At 52.8% G+C, this 18,374-nt stretch overlaps 1 protein-coding gene across 3 annotated transcripts in view; it reads left to right on the top strand.

Moving 5' to 3' along the window:
* The window catches only part of Ctnnbip1 (catenin beta interacting protein 1), a 49,759-nt gene that overhangs the window by 14,899 nt on the left and 16,486 nt on the right, over nucleotides 1-18,374 (top strand). For 2 of the 3 annotated variants that reach the window (XM_051173877.1, XM_051173876.1), the window contains exons 2-3: nucleotides 14,882-15,002; nucleotides 15,594-15,684. In XM_051173877.1, coding sequence (XP_051029834.1) covers nucleotides 14,907-15,002; nucleotides 15,594-15,684 — 187 coding nt within the window. In that variant the 5' untranslated portion in view covers nucleotides 14,882-14,906. Of the gene's footprint in view, nucleotides 1-9,080; nucleotides 9,222-14,881; nucleotides 15,003-15,593; nucleotides 15,685-18,374 lie in introns of those variants that run through there. The other variant, XM_051173878.1, reaches the window with a different exon arrangement.

Below are 18,374 nucleotides of genomic sequence, written 5' to 3' on the forward strand. Positions count from 1 at the left end.
GAATTTGGGTTGGCATCCTTGGGACAAATTCCTGATCCCAATCTCATCCCCCAGGAAAGGCATTGCGCCCTGCAGATGGCGGGCGTGACTGGCCTGAGCCGTCATCGGGAGCCAGGTTGTTGCAGGTTAATCACTGACAATGGAGCAGGCAGAGTTTTTCTGTGGTGTCCCTGGAGGACCTGGGGTGCCGCCCTGTGTGAGATTGCAGCAGAAGCTATGCCTCAGGCCTTGCTCCCTCTCCCTGGCCCAGAGCACATTTTTACTGATGTACTGGAGGGTGGCTGAGGAGCCGACGTGACCTGGGTTCAAATCCTGATTGAGGCTGGGAAAGCTGGGCAGTCACGTGCACATCATGGTGCAAGTTACAGGGTTGGTGGTGATAGAGGCCCAGTGGCTGATCTGCAGAGCCAGGGAAGGAGGTGCTTGGCAGCGGCAGGCCAGAACCCTGCTTTGTGCCCACACTGTTTAACTAAGATTCTCAAGTGGCCATGGTTTATTTCCCAGCTGACATTGTTTGATTGTCACACCTGCAGAGGAGGTGGCATCCGGTAGGTAGGGTACAGGATGCAATGGTCACACAAGGCAGCCTGCACGGGGGACTCAGCCTGTGAACGTCCTCGGGGCGATGTCTAGAGACCCTGTGAAACACGCGTGTGCGCACTTGCGGTTGGGAAACAGGTGGAAGGAGGGTGTCACCTCTAGCTCGTAACCCTTCCTGTTCGTTTGAGCCAGCCAGGGGCTGGAGGTTGGATTTGGAGGAGAATGGGAAGAAAGCAACCGGGGATTTTAAACATGTAGACTTTAATACTTTATATTTGTTTTCTTGTGAACTGTGTGTGGAAGTCAGAGGACAGCCTGTAGAAGTCAGTTCTCTCCCTCTCTATATATTTTTTTCTCATTTGATTAATTTTTATTTTAATTTAATTATTTATTATTTAATTAATTTTTATTTTAAAATATATTTAATGTACAATACTATAGACATGCTCTGCTGTAGTGGCCCCACGCCCAGGCCTCTCTAAAGAGAACAAACTTTCACTGTGTCTGACCTTGAACTCACTCTGAAGCCTCATCTGACCTTGAAATTATGAAGCTGTGTCTCAGCTCCCCAAGGCCAAGAGGCCTGCAGCGGCCTGAGGTTGACCTCTTTGCCCACCTGGTCCTTAGCAGCAGTGACTCCCCTTGGAGAGTGCTCCCTGGACAGCTGGCTCTGTGGCAAGCCTTCCTTTATCATGGCATCTCAGTTGCTGCCATAGCCCAGGGCAGGGGCCACTGTCACCCTCATCCCAAGGGGGTCCGTCCCCGTGAGAGCCACCACCATGCATCCCCTCTTCCTCCACAGAGTGTGGGCCTGTGGCCTGTCAGCAGTGAGGCCCAGCCTGGCCTCCCTGTCTGCTCCTTCCTCATCTGAGACTTGCAGCTGCCTCTGCCTTCTCCCCTGTGGCTGCTTCTGCCTCGCTGGACTCTGACCTACACAGTAGTGACTCTGTCCCTAAAGGTCAAAATAGCTTCCTACACAGACCTTCGCGGCTAACTGGTCCACCGCAGGGTCTCCTCTGCCCAGCACTGTTTCCAGCTCGGCCCTCGCCTGCCTGCACGCTGACTCTCCTCACCTCCCTCCCTCCCTCTGCCCACTCTCCTCACCTCCCTCCCTCCCTCTGTCCGTCAATGTCACTCACCTGGTGCGGTGCGCTTCTCCGTTTGCTTCTTGTCTGGCCTTTCGTCAGTGGTCGCTGTGACTGGTTACTGTCATCACTGCGTGCAGGCGCACGTGCTGATGGGAAAAGGGACCAGGTGCTGTCTCAGATGCAGGACTTCAAGCTCCAGTGTCCTGCCCTGGTGCCTAGCAGCCGTCACAAAGCCACATACTGGCCTGGCACAAACTTTTCTTGTTCCTGCTTTTGTAGGCCCTTCCCTGCTTGCTTGGCCTCACGGGTGCTGGCTAGGTAATATTTGGGGTGTCTCTCTGCCTCAGCATCGTTCTGTTTCCTGTCCCCATGTTTCACATACTTAGAGGGTAGAAGGCAGGAGATGGGCCCTCTGACTCAGTTCCTTTTCACCTGTAGGACAAGGGCTGGGTCCCTCTAGCAGCAGCCTGCATTGATGACAAGGACCTTGGCTGGGTAACCAGGAATCTCGTCTCTTCACGCACGTTGACTGAGGCCCTGTGTAGGAGAGGACCTTTGTGGAGCCAGTGGAGGCGAAGTAAGGTCCTGGCTGTCCATTCTGTGGTCTCTGGAGTAGTCATTTCCTTTTCCTCTGGTCCTCAGCCCCGAGGCTACATCTACCCAGGAGAAAGCCTGGGGTCCAGAGGCTGACCTCTGCCTTCCTTTTTCAGGCTGAGGGCTTCGCCTAGGATAATTCCCAACAATGGCCTTTGTTCACTTAGGAAGTGTTCCCTGGGACTTCACTCATCCCAGCCCACAGCCCCGTCAGTGCGCTCTCTCTCTCTCTCTCTCTCTCTCTCTCTACCTCTCTCTCTCTCTCTCTCTCTCGTGTGTGTGTGTGTGTGTGTGTGTGTGAGCGAGCTCGCAGGTGTAATCTGTGCTCCAGTGAACAGTGTGTCTGTGTGCGTGTGTGAGCTCGCAGGTGTGATCTGTGCTCTAGTGAACAGTGTGTCTGTGTGCGCGTGTGCGTGCGTGCGTGTGTGAGCTCGCAGGTGTGATCTGTGCTCTAGTGAACAGTGTGTCTTGTGCGTGTGTGAGCTCGCAGGTGTGATCTGTGCTCTAGTGAACAGTGTGTCTGTGTGCGTGTGTGAGCTCGCAGGTGTGATCTGTGCTCTAGTGAACAGTGTGTCTGTGTGCGCATGTGCGTGCGTGAGTGTGTGAGCTCGCAGGTGTGATCTGTGCTCTAGTGAACAGTGTGTCTGTGTGCGCGTGTGCGTGCGTGCGTGTGTGAGCTCGCAGGTGTGATCTGTGCTCCAGGGAACAGTGTGTCTGTGTGCGTGTGTGAGCTCGCAGGTGTGATCTGTGCTCCAGGGAACAGTGTGTCTGTGTGCGTGTGTGAGCTCGCAGGTGTGATCTGTGCTCTAGTGAACAGTGTGTCTGTGTGCGCGTGTGAGCTCGCAGGTGTGATCTGTGCTCCAGGGAACAGTGTGTCTGTGTGCGAGTGTGCGTGCGTGCGTGTGTGAGCTCGCAGGTGTGATCTGTGCTCCAGGGAACAGTGTGTCTGTGTTCGCGTGTGAGCTCGCAGGTGTGATCTGTGCTCCAGGGAACAGTGTGTCTGTGTGCGCGTGTGCGTGCGTGCGTGTGTGAGCTCGCAGGTGTGATCTGTGCTCCAGGGAACAGTGTGTCTGTGTGCGCGTGTGAGCTCGCAGGTGTGATCTGTGCTCCAGGGAACAGTGTGTCTGTGTGCGTGTGTGAGCTCGCAGGTGTGATCTGTGCTCCAGGGAACAGTGTGTCTGTGTGCGCGTGTGCGTGCGTGTGTGAGCTCGCAGGTGTGATCTGTGCTCCAGGGAACAGTGTGTGTGTGTGCGCGTGTGAGCTCGCAGGTGTGATCTGTGCTCTAGTGAACAGTGTGCGTGCGTGCGCGTGTGAGCTCGCAGGTGTGATCTGTGCTGTAGTGAACAGTGTGTCTGTGTGCGCGTGTGCGTGCGTGCGCGTGTGAGCTCGCAGGTGTGATCTGTGCTCCAGGGAACAGTGTGTCTGTGTGCGCGTGTGCGTGCGTGCGTGTGTGAGCTCGCAGGTGTGATCTGTGCTCCAGGGAACAGTGTGTCTGTGTGCGTGTGTGAGCTCGCAGGTGTGATCTGTGCTCCAGGGAACAGTGTGTCTGTGTGCGCGTGTGCGTGCGTGCGTGTGTGAGCTCGCAGGTGTGATCTGTGCTCCAGGGAACAGTGTGTCTGTGTGCGTGTGTGAGCTCGCAGGTGTGATCTGTGCTCTAGTGAACAGTGTGTCTGTGTGCGTGTGTGAGCTCGCAGGTGTGATCTGTGCTCTAGTGAACAGTGTGTCTGTGTGCGCATGTGCGTGCGTGAGTGTGTGAGCTCGCAGGTGTGATCTGTGCTCTAGTGAACAGTGTGTCTGTGTGCGCGTGTGCGTGCGTGCGTGTGTGAGCTCGCAGGTGTGATCTGTGCTCCAGGGAACAGTGTGTCTGTGTGCGTGTGTGAGCTCGCAGGTGTGATCTGTGCTCCAGGGAACAGTGTGTCTGTGTGCGTGTGTGAGCTCGCAGGTGTGATCTGTGCTCTAGTGAACAGTGTGTCTGTGTGCGCGTGTGAGCTCGCAGGTGTGATCTGTGCTCCAGGGAACAGTGTGTCTGTGTGCGAGTGTGCGTGCGTGCGTGTGTGAGCTCGCAGGTGTGATCTGTGCTCCAGGGAACAGTGTGTCTGTGTTCGCGTGTGAGCTCGCAGGTGTGATCTGTGCTCCAGGGAACAGTGTGTCTGTGTGCGTGTGTGAGCTCGCAGGTGTGATCTGTGCTCTAGTGAACAGTGTGTCTGTGTGCGTGTGTGAGCTCGCAGGTGTGATCTGTGCTCCAGGGAACAGTGTGTCTGTGTGCGCGTGTGCGTGCGTGTGTGTGTGAGCTCGCAGGTGTGATCTGTGCTCCAGGGAACAGTGTGTCTGTGTGCGTGTGTGAGCTCGCAGGTGTGATCTGTGCTCTAGTGAACAGTGTGTCTGTGTGCGTGTGTGAGCTCGCAGGTGTGATCTGTGCTCCAGGGAACAGTGTGTCTGTGTGCGCGTGTGCGTGCGTGCGCGTGTGAGCTCGCAGGTGTGATCTGTGCTCCAGGGAACAGTGTGTGTGTGTGCGCGTGTGAGCTCGCAGGTGTGATCTGTGCTCCAGGGAACAGTGTGTCTGTGTGCGTGTGTGAGCTCGCAGGTGTGATCTGTGCTCTAGGGAACAGTGTGTCTGTGTGCGTGCGTGCGTGTGTGAGCTCGCAGGTGTGATCTGTGCTCCAGGGAACAGTGTGTGTGTGTGCGCGTGTGCGTGCGTGCGTGTGTGAGCTCGCAGGTGTGATCTGTGCTCTAGGGAACAGTGTGTCTGTGTGCGTGCGTGCGTGTGTGAGCTCGCAGGTGTGATCTGTGCTCCAGGGAACAGTGTGCGTGCGTGCGTGTGTGAGCTCGCAGGTGTGATCCGTGCTCCAGGGAACATGCCTGTAGGGGGTCTGTACCCTTCTCCTATGTCCCGTGCTCTGCTTTTCTGCTCCTCTGTCTTTGTGCTGTGATCGTGGTACCCTGTTCCCTGTTGCATGTGTAGACTGCTGTCTTCTTCCCTTACTTACCCGATTGATTTAGTTAGTGTATCTGCGTATTTGTTTGGTTTTTTTAGACAAGTTCTCAAGTAGCCAAGGCTGGTCTGGTCTCAGCTCCCTAAATAACTGAGGTTGACCGAAGATTCTGGCCTCTGCCTCCCAAGTTCTGGGATTATAGGCTTGTACCACCAAGCCCGACTCCCTTGTTCCTTTTAGACTCTGTGCCTGTGTCTTGAGAATCAACCCCAAACACAGTCTCAGCTGGCCCCACCTTCAAGAGGCAAAACTAAGGTTAAGAGTAGTTCCAGACAAGACCCAGGCCAGTCTCCAGCAAGCAGTACAGGGGTATGGGTAGCCACCTAGCAGGGGTGGAGCCATACAGGTGCAAGGACAAAGAAGGGGACAGGCAGGTGGCTGGCAGCACCAGTGCTGAGCAAGTGTTGGGTTGGGGATGTGAGTGTTGAGAGACAGAAGCGCATGGCAAGCACATCTGAGGAAGAGGGTAGAAGGTTAGCACGCTGCTGTGTGTGATGGGTGCTGAGGAGGGACCGCCAATAGATACCGTGTAGCTCTGTCTGCTTCTTAGTGATGGCTGTGAGCAGTGGGGCGTGCCTGAGACAAAGTGGCTGGGGGACAGAGCAAAGCTGTCTGCTGACCTGCATGTTACCCCTGCACGGGAGCCTGTCCTGGACGCCTTGCTGTCTTCTTCACTTAAAGCTTGCGATTCACCATAGGCCACTTAGCTCAGTCAGCGCTAGACCGGGCTCCACGCTCTGGCTCGCTGGGCTGGGCTCAGGGAAGGTCCCAGGCATCTTGAGCCTCGGTTTCCCCTGCAGTTCGTTCTGTGTGTTCTGCTGTGTTGTCACATGACTCACACGGCTTCTCCCCAAAACCCCATGCTTGCCTAGTACTGCTGTGGAGGTCCTGATGCCTCAGGCCTGGCTGTCTCCACTCTGGTCCCAGACATCTTTGGAGATGTTCAAAGGGTGTGTTCCTGTCTTCTTCACTGTAGGCTTCTCAGTCCTACTTGTCAGGTTTGTCCTGTGGGCTGTCACAGCAGATCCAGCAGGTAAGCTCTGGGAAGCCTGTGTCTCCTTCTGTGTTCTTTGTCACACTGTCTGAGAAGCATTGTCTTGAGTATGACTTGAATGGTGTCTCACTTTGTCACAAGTCAATCTGCCTGTGTTCTCAGCGCCTGCTGTAAAGACGACAGGTGACAGTGATTGTCAGTCACTGCCCGTATGTGCGCCTTCCCCTCTTCCAGCACACTCCCATTCATCCGTCAAGACCCAGGTCCAGTGACTTCTCCCAGAGCTAGTTCCTACCTACCCTGTGCTTTTACACACACACACACACGCACACGAAAACACACACGCGCGCTCACACACACACACACGCTCACACACGCGCGCTCACACACATGCACACACGCGTGCGCACACATGCACACATTCGCTCTACTCTGCTATCCACTGCTTTGGGTTAAGGCCCTGGTCTTTCATCCTCCTGCCTCTGAGCTCCTGGAGGGTGGGAGGCAGTACATGGCACAGCCTGTAGTCTTTGGTTGGCATTCTAAAATGTTTTTGTTTTAACCTATCTTTGTGTCTCATCACAGTATCTTATTTGTGCTGTTGTCTGTGTGTAATGTGATTTCCTCAGCCATTTGGTTAGCTCCGGCAGGGAGGACCCTGTCTTAGTGTTTCCCTTTTGTGACTCCATAGCCTGAGCCTAGAACAGAGCACTGTGTGCCTAGAACAGCTTGATAAATCCTCTTGAACCCAGGGAGTGGTCTGGGTAAGACTGGGACTCAATGGCAATTGGGAGGCCCCTTTCATTCTTCCAGCCATATAATTTATGAAGCTCAGTGATGAACTCTTTATTTAAAACAATTATTACAGGGGCTGGAGAGATGGCTCAGCAGTTAACAGCACTGACTGCTCTTCCAGAGGACCCAGGTTCAATTCTCAGCATCCACATGGCAGCTCACAACTGTCTATAACTCCAGATCCAGCGGATCTGGAACCTTCATACCAGTGCACATAAAATAAATTTAAATGAATTGTTTAAAAAAAAAAGAAAAAGAAGAAAGAAAATTATTAGAGAATTCCAAAGCAGTAGCAGGAGAGCATCAGGCCTAGCACCAGGGCCTTGTCACCCTGCAGTGTCCGGGACAGGAAGCCGCCATTATCCCATGTCTATACCGTGGGGGGCACAGCTCGAGCTCCTTCTGACATATTGTGAAATGAAGCACATGGGACGATGACCAGCTTGCGTGGCACTGCTGGGCATTGTCAGCTGGCTGGAAACAGAAGCCAGCCAGCTCCAGGAGCTCACTAAGTGTCTGATGCTGCTTAGGACCACGGCACCATGAGCTTTAGTTTCTCTCCAGTCTGGATTGACGGCCGGATTTTTAAATGGCAAATAGGCTAGCTGGCTGGGAAGGCCTGGATAGCCCTGCCCTCCTGATGCCTCACTTAAAGTCCCAAGGTTCCTCTTTCCTCCTTGGAAGGTCCTGCGCCTGTGGACAGGAGGGATAATTAGTGGTCATGGCAGTTGAAGAAATGAAAGCCCCTAAGAAGCGGGAGGAGGGCCCCCTTTCATCTCCTTTTGAAGGAGTGTGAGGACTTGGGTGGAAAGTTCCCCAGGGTTCCTTGGTATTTCAGTGCTTTGATATCTGGAGGAAGAAAAGAGCAATTAATTGCTATAAATGGCCTGCTCCTATAGGGCTGCTCCGACTGTGGGTAGGGGTGTCAGGCGGGGTGCTGGGGCTTCCATCCCAGCCATCCTCTAGAGGGAGGGACCCACACCGCAGACTCAGAGACTCTGAGCAGTCTTGCAGTCCCATTGTGGGGCTGGGGGGATGGTTGAATGGCTGAAAGCAGTTGCCATATACACACACGAGGACCTGAGTTCGAATTCCTAACACATTGTTTTAAAAAAAATGGCTGCATTTGCCTGTAACCGGGTAGGGGTTGGGGTAGGCAGAGATAGGCACAGCCTAAGAAATTGCCAGCTACAGCCTCGTGGTATGCTCCAGGGTGAATGTGAGACCCGTCTCAAAAGAAAGAGGCTGAGGCTGAGAGTAAGGGGGACACTGCATCTTCCCGTCCCCTCCACATGCGGGTTTCAGGGTGTGTGCGCACGCACAGTGTGCGGGAAGACCCCCTTGTAGAAGTGTGCTGTCCTCAGCCTCTAGGCAGCTTTGTCTACACAAAGGGGATGAGGAGGTTTTCCCAGGCTGCTTTGGTGCTTTGGTCTTTCCTGTATCTGGCTCAGACGCCATTGTCCTCAGGCTTGGCAGGGTTGAGAACTTGGAGGCCACTCCAGGCTGGGTGGGCTCTCTGTGCCACTGGTCCCTTCAGGAGGCCACACTTCCACAGGTCAGCTAGCACATGTTAGCTAGGCGATGGGGTTTGGTTCTTGGAACTGAAGCCAGGCTAGTTCATGTGTAAGCCTCGGCCGGGCCTTCAGTAAAGTGATAGGCGTCTGCACCAGTTGTGAATATCAACTACACACACGGATGTACACAGTCTGAGCACACAGGAGGCAGACAATGAGGGAGCTGACCTTGTTATCTGAGCGATTGGTGGGTGGGAGGTCATCTCGTGCAGATGCAGGGACTTGCCCATCGTCTGTCACAGTGAGTCACTCTGGTCCCATGTCTCTGGATACGGTGACTAGCTCAGGAGGAGGTGTGTGCTGTGTGGGGCAGGCAGACCTACCTCAGCCGGAAACGACAGGCCCGGTGCACACTCAGCACCCTGTCGTGGAGGTGTTGGAGCAGGCTCCCTGGGCTTGCCTGACATACAGGTATTTCTGGACTATGACAGAGCCCATGGCCACGGGCTTCGTGCCAGCCGTTTTTGTTCCGTCGGCGTGGGGGTGTGTGCACCAGGCTCTACAGCAGCCACTGGGCTCTTGCGGCTCCTCCCATGACCGTGTTCTGTGTTTCTACAGGGCGGCACCTTCTTATTTCTTCCCAGTCACAGCCCTCCCCTTAGAGTTGAGCATCTGCTTGCCTGAAGTTAATTTCCAGAAGCAGGTAAGGATCTGGGGGGAAGGCTCTGTTGTGTACCCGTGGGACAGTGCTGCCGTAGAGGAAGGCTGAAGGCTGAGGGTAGTCTTTTTTTTTTTTTTTTTTTTTTTTTCAAGACAGTTTCTCTGTGGCTTTGGAAGCTGTTCTGGAACTAGCTTTTGTAGACCAGGCTGGCCTCGAACTCACAGAGATCCACTGCCTCTGCTGGAATCAAAGGCGTGCGCCACCACTGCTGGGCTAGCTGGGGGTAGACTTGTGATCACTGCCTTCCTCCTTGGTCCCATGTGATACTTGTTTCTTCCAACGTGGGGGCTCTTTCCTGTTTTTCTTTTCTTGCACTGCTGCGAGTTGAACTAAGGGCTTTGTACACGGTAACCACTGAGCTGCCCTACCAGATGTGTGGATGCTTAGCATCAATCCGCAGTGCTGCTGATCTTCCCGGCTGAGATCTGAGCAGACTTTGGGTTAATCCACTCACTGTTTTATTATTGTGTGTGATGTGGGGTAGGGGTTGCAGTGATAATGCATATTTGAATTTGGTTCCCTCTGCCCTATATGTGAGTTCTAGGAATTGAGCTCAATTTACCAGACTTATGCAGCAAGTGCTTTTACCTGCTGAGTGATCTTGATTGCCCTGGGTAATATTTTCTATAAAGTCTATGGGTTATAGGTTGTATTTTTATCTTATATAACCCCTGTGGAAACATGGGTGCATTTAAAAGTTGAAGAGATGTTTTGTTATTGTGCTGTGTTGCACATGGTACTCAGGGTCTTGTACATGCTATCACTGAGCCACACCCCGTGTGTGTGTGTGTGTGTGTGTGTGTGTGTTGCTTGTTTGTGTTTTGGAAATAGGATTTGCTGTAGCCCAGGCTGGCCTCACTGTGTAGCTGAGGATAACCATGGAAGTCCTGATCCCTCAGCTTCTGCCTTCCAAGTGAGGGCTTATAGGCACATGCCTCTATGGCTAGCTTCTTTTAAAAAAAAAAAAATTGTCTTTATGCTTTAAAAATTTGACCCAGGGATAGTGGCACAGGCCTTTAATCTCATGTTAGGCAGAGGCATGTGGATTTCACTGAGTTCAAGGACAGCCTGGTCTATAAAGTGAGTTCCGGGACAGCCAGAACTATGTAGAGAGAGCCCTGTCTCAAAAAAAAACAAAACAACAAAAAATGTTTTTGACATAGGTTCTCATTTTATTGCCCAGGCACACTTGAAACTCATTGTATAGCCCAAAGTAGCTCCAAACTAGAGGGAAACCTCCATGCTTCAGCCTCCCTAGCGATGGGATTACAGACAGGAGTCTCCATGCCCAGCTGTCATGGTGTGTGTTTGTTTTGGGTTTTTGACACAGTATGCTGCCGTCTTTCTGTGGCTGGCCTGGGACTCAGTGTGTAGACCAGGCTATTTCAAGCTTATGGCGTCCACTTGCCTTTACTTCACAACCGCTGAGATTACAGGGAAGAGCCACCACACCTGGCTTTCCTAGTATGTTTTAATATGGACAAAATGAAAGGCAGAGGGTGGACTCCATAGGGCAGCAAACCTTGTGATCCTGAAGGGCCATCCTGTGTTCCAGCCCAGCTTGGGTTTACTTGATAGTTTTTTAAAGCAGATGCAAGACCCCTATGATTATAAGATGATACCTTTTTAAAAATGTGTATGTAAACGTGAGTATGCAAACAGCATTAGATTCAGGTTTATAAATAAAAATGAGCCAAAGGGCTGGACTTGTACTCAGGGCCACTCAACAGGTCAAAGGGAGGCCAGCTCGTCAGGCCCCTTATCAGCACTGATAGAAACCCACACAGGCAGCCCTAGCCTCCCAGCCTCCAACAATCCGGGTCACATTCCTGGCTTCTCCTAATTCTGAAGTGCCATCAGTCAGCCCATGGAGGTCTGCAGAGAATGGGTGGGAATGTGACGTCACTGTCCTTGATGTCTCCCACTCCTCGGTGCCCTGCTCAGCTGGTGATCCTCAGAGTTCTCTCCCTGTGTGGCTTGCGTAGTGACTGGGGACCCTGACGTTTGCTGAGCAGCCATGCTCCCTGCAGCAGAGGGGCAGGCTCAGAACCAGCAGCTGCATGGGCATGCGGGGTCTACTATGTATGTGCCGTGACCCTCAGTATTTGTATTTATTCCAACAATGGGACTTTCTGGCATGACACCACTTCATGCACACCGTGTGGTTTGCCACCACAAAAATCAAAACCACAGACCTTGCCCCTCCCGCTCATTTGCATAATTGACAGCTGCCTGTTGTTTCCATTTTCCTTTTTGCGGTCTGTCTGGGGGAAGGGACGCACTGCCCTGTGTTTGGGAAGGGCTGGTGTAGGAATAGCTGGAGTTATTACTGAGATGCATCATTACTTGATTCTTAGGTCTGAGCATAATGAATAATTAGTATGTAAATTAATTGCAGTTTGAGCTTATGTAATTTAAGCACATTTTAATGGAGACCAGTTCTTGATCCCAGCAAGGAAAATAGGAATCCTCCAGTGACATTACTGTAGTATTTGACAGAATTGTTATGAAAATTTAATGACATATTTGCCTGGATAGACAACAAATCCCAGTACTCTGTAATATGCTTGCGGCACAGCAGCAGCCATTTGTCTGAGATGATTATGACGTATTCTCTTCAATTATTAATTTTCTTCTCATTGACACCCTCATTGCAAATTAGGACAGAATTACATCAGTTAGGACGCTTCTTAGAGCATTTGGCCTGGAATGTGAAGGGCAGGGACCTGTGCTCCACTTTCTATCCCAGATCCAGCCCTGGGTGTTCCTTCCCGTCAGGCAGCGAGCGAGGCAGGTCAGCAACGTAGAGCTTAACCCCAGTGGGCAGAGCTGCTTGCCACCAGCTCTCTGAAGCCGGGTTCAGGCCCTGGGAGAGAAATGACTCCCACAGCCGTCCCTTCTGCCCTTCACATGTGCCCCGTGGTGAGCACACAAACATGCACGTAAGTAAATAAAGGGCTGTAAACAGACACGAGATGACAAGACTTTTGAGAAGTGCTAAGTCGGGATTCTTATGAAATCTAGGAAATAGATTATGCCAGGCAAGTGTGTTAGAGTAAGAATGACCTGGCTCCAAACACCCATTTGAGCCTGGCTGCTGCAAATCCCAAGACCTCACAGCAGGACTACAGCAGCAAAGAGAACTTTGGGATACGCCAGTCTAGGGGCCAGTGTAGAGGTGTGGAAGGGTAAAGCTGTGGGACAGTTCAGCAACGCAGACCCCGTGTGAAATGACTCCACAGGGATGTTCCTCCAGCAAGCACTGGTGTAGCTTACCCTGTCCTATAGGAGCAATCTCAGTGAATAGATGAGTTCCTGGGACCCACTGTGAATGGAGTGTCATTTGTGAGAGCTTCCCAGGGGACTAGCCACAGAAATCGCCTTGGGTTGCCGAAACACCCCGGAAACTTTTGTGTATGGCGGCACCTAGTGGCTGGTCTCTTGCATGTCATGCACTATCATAGGCCATGGCCTACTGAGAACTAGCTAGTCCTTGAGCACAGGACAGAATTGGAAGACTTTGCTCGGGAGCTCTGACTCCCAGTTTGAGGGCTTCTTGGAATACTTCCAATGTTTGCTGGAGGTTGCAGTGGCTCAGGCCACACTTCTTGTGGAGGGAGAGTCCTTTGGGAAAGTAAAATTTGGTTGTGGTACTGTGGGTTAGTACTTAAGTCTCTTAATACAATGACATCAGTTCCAAATCGGCATCAGTAGAATAGAGAGGGGGATCTGAGACACTAAAGACTGCTCCCCTGTTCCATTCTGTCAGGTAGGCAGTACTTACTAAGATCCTGCTGGGTACCAGGCTCTGGGAGGACAGGGCCAAGCAGAACAGACACAGCAGGAAAGGGAAGAGACAATAAGCAGACGCTCCAGTAAGGCACTCAGTAGGGCTGTGAGACAGGGCTGTGTGACAGGAGATGGAGGCATGGCACTGGCCCCCTGGAAAGGTACCTTGAGACCAAGGTGAAGCCAGTTCTGGGCTTAGGTGATGGATACTTATGCAGAGGCGGACCAGCAGAGCAGGGAGAGCTGGGCTGCAGGAGGAACAGGGTTGATCACACTTGGCCTCCCAACCAGCCAGGCTAGGAAATGGATTTTCAGGTAGGACTAGGCTGGGGTAGGGGGTAGGCTGGGAGGGGAGTCATCTCTCCTGACCTATGTAGATTGTTCTAGCCACTCTGTAGGGGAAAGGACAGTGGAAGATGTGAGTGGGCTATGAGGCCAAGACCATGGTGGCACCAGGGAGATGTAGGCCACAGCATCCACACTTAAGGTCCAGGCAGTGGTCACCATGAAGCCACGTGCGGTCTATCCCCAGACCAGCAGCGCTGGTGCGTGAGCTAGACAGAGGACAGACAGGTCAGTGAAGGAGAGTTGCCCCACGGCCTTGCTGTCCTGCTGGGCTCTGCAGGAAGTGGGGGGCCTGCAGGATGGTGTGCCCCGAGCCTGTGCTCAAGGCCACTGTGCCTTTTCCCAGCCCCTAGTGAGCACTTTGGCCCTTTTCCGAGCCCAGGCTAAGTTGGAAGGAGCAGACCACAGAAGTAAGGAGTCTGGGCTCTAGAGCTCCAAGGCTAGGTACAAAAACTCTAGAAGGAGGTCCTGTGTTGTGACAAATATGCAGACAGACATGACATCAGCCCGTCTCAGCTGGCCAGGTTTTTAACCTGTTGTGTGGGCTTTCGGGGCGAGGGCCCCATTAGGCCATTTAGCAGCTGACGAGTAGATTCTCAGGAGCTGTTGCCCAGGCTCTGGCACATTCCCGGGTACGCCCTTGGCGTGGAGTATTGCCTTGCCCAGCATTTCCCTGTCTGGGACTTATGGGACACTGGGAGTAGAGGGTGTAAAGAGTGTCCTTAGCCTGCCAGCAGGGTTCCCTCATTCCCCGAGTGCAGCTTCTTGGTAGCAGGGCTGTTAAGGCTCCACCCCACCAGCTGCTGCGTTATTTCTGACTTGTCCAGGAGTTCAAGTGTGTAACCCAAACCCCTAGATCCTGCCTCTCTCCCCCAGCTCCTTCTGCAGAAGGAGGCTCCGGGCTTCTCTTTCTGGGGCTGGCTGGAGCTCAGGCCAGAGACACCTGGACACAGCCGCTGGCCTTCACAGCTGCCTTCAGGGTTACCCTCTAACAGGTGGGGTGGGTTTGTGAGGGGAGCAGCAACCCTAGTAGTGCCTCTGCTCCATAGCCCTGGACCAGCCACCCCAGAGAGGGACTCCTTGTGCCTTGCCCAGGAGCTGGCCTCTTGAGTTTCAGAAGGGGCGTTTGCACAGGGTGCTGTCACTGCCTTGGGTGCCTGTCACTGATCTCACAGTTTCCTGAGCCAAAGGCCCAACTAGCCATCTCTGATCAATTCCTTTTATTTCTTATGCATGTTACCTGCATTAAATCCTAGCGCTCTTGGGGCTTCTTGCCTCACCTCTCCTGTGGCTCCTAACAGAAATCTTGGCTGTTCCCTGTAGCCTCTGCTCTGGAGCAAGGACCCTTCTTCAGCCATGCTGCCTGGGCCTCAGGTCAAGAGCTACTGAGAACCACCACCTCTCCTGTGACTTCTGTACTGTCCGACATGAGCTCCCTACCAGGGAGGGACTACTTAAGATCGGGGGCGTCACCTACGGGTGTCTCCATGACTCTTGTCTCCTTACAGGAGTCCCCAGAGCTGGGCCAGGGGGATGAACCGCGAGGGAGCACCCGGTAAGAGTCCGGAGGAGATGTACATCCAACAGAAGGTCCGTGTGCTGCTCATGCTGAGGAAGATGGGGTCAAATGTGAGTGCCCAGAGGTGTCAGTCAACCCTGAAGGGGGTGGGGCAGCCACCTCCTGAATCTCCAGCAGCTGGGAGAGGACTGCAGGGCCTCCAGGCTCCCCAAGCGTAGAGACCAGCGTGTTCAATTTGGGGGCATTGCTGAGACAGTCTTTCCACTCTGTGGTTGATTTTGAGCCAGGGACTGTGGGGACTCAGTGACCTCAGAGAGGCTTCTGTCCTGGGAGCAAGTGAGGGGCAACTGGGCAGGGTGGCCACTGAGGACGGCAGTAGACCAGCAGGCGCAGGGACATCTTTTGAAAAGAAATGGAGGGGTTGGGAACGGCTGGTTGGCTGCTGGTGTCTGGCCAGGGCCTGACTTCCGTACCTGCTCTGCTCCAGAATAGACAGTGATCTAGATTCAAAGTGAGCGGCAGGGCATGTGAGCTTCAGGGGCCTGGTTTTCAGGGTGGAAGCAGGGTGTGATTGCTGGGAAACCGCAGCAGCCTCACCAGGGAGAGGACAAGCAGCGAGAGGGAGGAACTAGTGGGGTCGGGCAGAGGCCTTTTGGGGAGCAGGCACGGGCTCTCCTCACCTCAGGACTCTCATCCTGCAGCTGACCACCAGCGAGGAAGAATTCCTGCGCACCTACGCGGGGGTAGTCAGCAGCCAGCTCAGTCAGCTGCCACAGCACTCCATCGACCAGGGTGAGTCAAGGGCCGGGCGCCAGCCAAGCCCTCCCCGGTGCACCAAACAGTGCTTGTCCACAAAGCTGAAGGGCTGATCTGGGAGTCTAGGGAAGGACAAAGATGCTCTTGTTCCCTCTCATCTACTAACCGCCTCCTGTCTGGTCCACCTCCTTCTCAGATGGGAGTCAAGGCCCTAACAAGGCAGGTGGTACATCCCTTCCCAGGCTTGGGGGAAGAAGGGGATAGTTATGTCTGGGGGCCTGTGTAACCTCAGAGGGTCTGATCATTGCACCCCTTAACCTCCAGCCTGACTTCTGTCCTCTCAACTCCTAGTTCAGGGACAGCAAAACTGCTCAGTGTGTTGTGACAGCATTGTCTCTGTGGGGCACAGCTGTGCAGTGACTGGTGGGTCTGCCACTAGCAGGAAGGGATAGTTCAAGGGGCCTGATGCCCCCACATCTGAGGATTCCCATGGTCACAAGTCCATGGGTGTTTGTTGAACAGCAGGGGCTGTGCCCAGGGAGGATGCACATCATTTGACAGTTGACAGAGGTTGCTTCTGCTACTTCCTGTTAGCAGGCAGTGGTTCGGAAGCGGTAAGTCATTGCCCTTGACCACACAGAGGTGCCCAGGAGTCACTCAGACGAGGCTGCTGGGCAGCTCCGTGTGGCTTGACCGCTGTGGAGGCTCTCCCTTTCTGAAAGCGCAGCCTGACACTGTGGCACAGCATCCTGAACAGCATCTCTCTGCGCTCCTTCTCTGGTCTTCCCATGCTTGGTTGGGATTTTGTACTATATGATACTTGAGCGGCCCAGGCAAATCCAGGCAGGGGCAGCCACCAGAGCACAGTGTGTTTGCTGTGTTGAGGCTGCTAGCAGGGAGAGCAGGTCCAGCACCAGAGCACAGTGTGTTTGCTGTGTTGAGGCTGCTAGCAGGGAGAGCAGGTCCAGCACGTTGGGGTTCCCCCCTGGTTATGCTGCATGTTGTGAGCTCAGCCCTGATCCAGGGGCTGGGTGTGGTCCAGCTAGCTTGGCAGAGAAATCTTCCAGGGAGCCTCTGCTAACTCAGAGCAGCCCAGGCGCGTCTGCCCAAGTGTGCTGTGTGCTAACCAGCACCACAGCCAAGTGTGTATACATCTGTTTCTTGGGTGAGTCCTTTTCTTCCCCATGGCTGGCCTGAACTCTCCTCTTCTAGCTCCTAAGCCAGGTTCACCAGAAAACTTTAGACATCTGTCCATATGATCCTGAGCCACTGAGTTTCTGAGTCTCTGTACAGATGTCTCTAGTGGAATGCCCTTAACGGGAAAAGTAAAGAAGCTGTGGAACCATGTCAGAGTAGGCTGCACCCACCACATGTCCCCTGCCACATCTATTCAATTGCACACGTATACAGAAAAGCCAGTGAGGTACATACTGGCCTGTTACTAGGGGAAAATGGTGCATGTAGAGTCAAGGACCAGTCCTGCGGCCTCATGCATGTTAAACTGTGCTCTGCCACTGACCTGCGCCCCTCAATAGAGCATATTGACTGGATGTGGATTTTCATAGTGGACTTTCACTTTCCAAGCTAGCAAGTTTTGGAAAATATTTTTGGATGTTGTGCCTGTATTATTTTGTAATAAGAAGGGGAAAATATGTTTTGTAGTACCAGAGTTCAAACCCAGGACCTTGCACATGCTAGGTAGGCACTCTACTATTGAGTTATATCCACTTGGCCTAGAGATTATATATTGGCCCAGAGAGATGGCTCAGCAGTTAGAAGTACCCCATTTGCAGAGGACCTGAGTTCAATTCCCAGCACCCATATCAGGTAACTTACAACTACCTGCAACTCCAGTGTAATCTAATGCCTCTGGCCTCTATAGGCACCAGCACTCACATACACAGACCCACATATAGACATAAGTTTAGAAATAATAATAAAACATGTTTTTAAAGTTACATTATTTACGCTGACGTGTTAGTGCACACTTTAATCCTAGCAAGAATTCAAGGTTAGCCTCAAATATAGGAGACTTTATTTTAATAAACCATATATACATATACGTATGAAAACTCACTTTGCTAGACCAACAATTGAGAATACAATGCAGTCTGCTAAACTGTTTAAGAAGGTTAAGGTTGAGGATGTAGCTCAGTGGTAGAGTGCTTGCCTAGCATCCATGGAACCTTAGATTCATAGCACACCCCTGTGAATCCAGCACTTGGGAGGTTAAAAAAAAAAAAAAAAAAAAAAAAAAAAGATCACAGTGACCCAACTATTACCTGGGTTCCACAACTGCTGACTTGGCCAGAAGTGGCTATAGGCAGGTGGGTGTGGCCATCATAGACATTCTGGAACCTAGGTGGTTGTGGTCATCCATAGACACTCTGGAACCTGGGCTTCCTGGGTGTGTGGCATCCATAGATACTTTCTTTGCCGTGGCGTGGGTTTCCTGGGTTGGGGAAGAATCATATCAGACAAAGGATAGAGGACCTGTGCTGCTAGTGCCCTGTGGACTGCCCCTTGCCTCCGGAAGTCTCCCCATTAGGAGCCCCTTGCCTCCGGAAGTCACCCCATTAGGAGCCCCTTGCCTCCGGAAGTCTCCCCATTTGGAACAAATGCTACGTCCACAGACTCTGGGGAGCTCAAGGACTGTGAATTGAGGTCAGGATGCACCCAAACATGGAAGGTTCTGAAGCCTCCTTGGTTTTCTCTGTTATAAATAA

The sequence above is a fragment of the Phodopus roborovskii genome, unplaced genomic scaffold, assembly GCF_943737965.1.
Source record: "Phodopus roborovskii unplaced genomic scaffold, PHOROB, whole genome shotgun sequence".
Classification (NCBI taxonomy): Eukaryota; Metazoa; Chordata; class Mammalia; order Rodentia; family Cricetidae; genus Phodopus; species Phodopus roborovskii.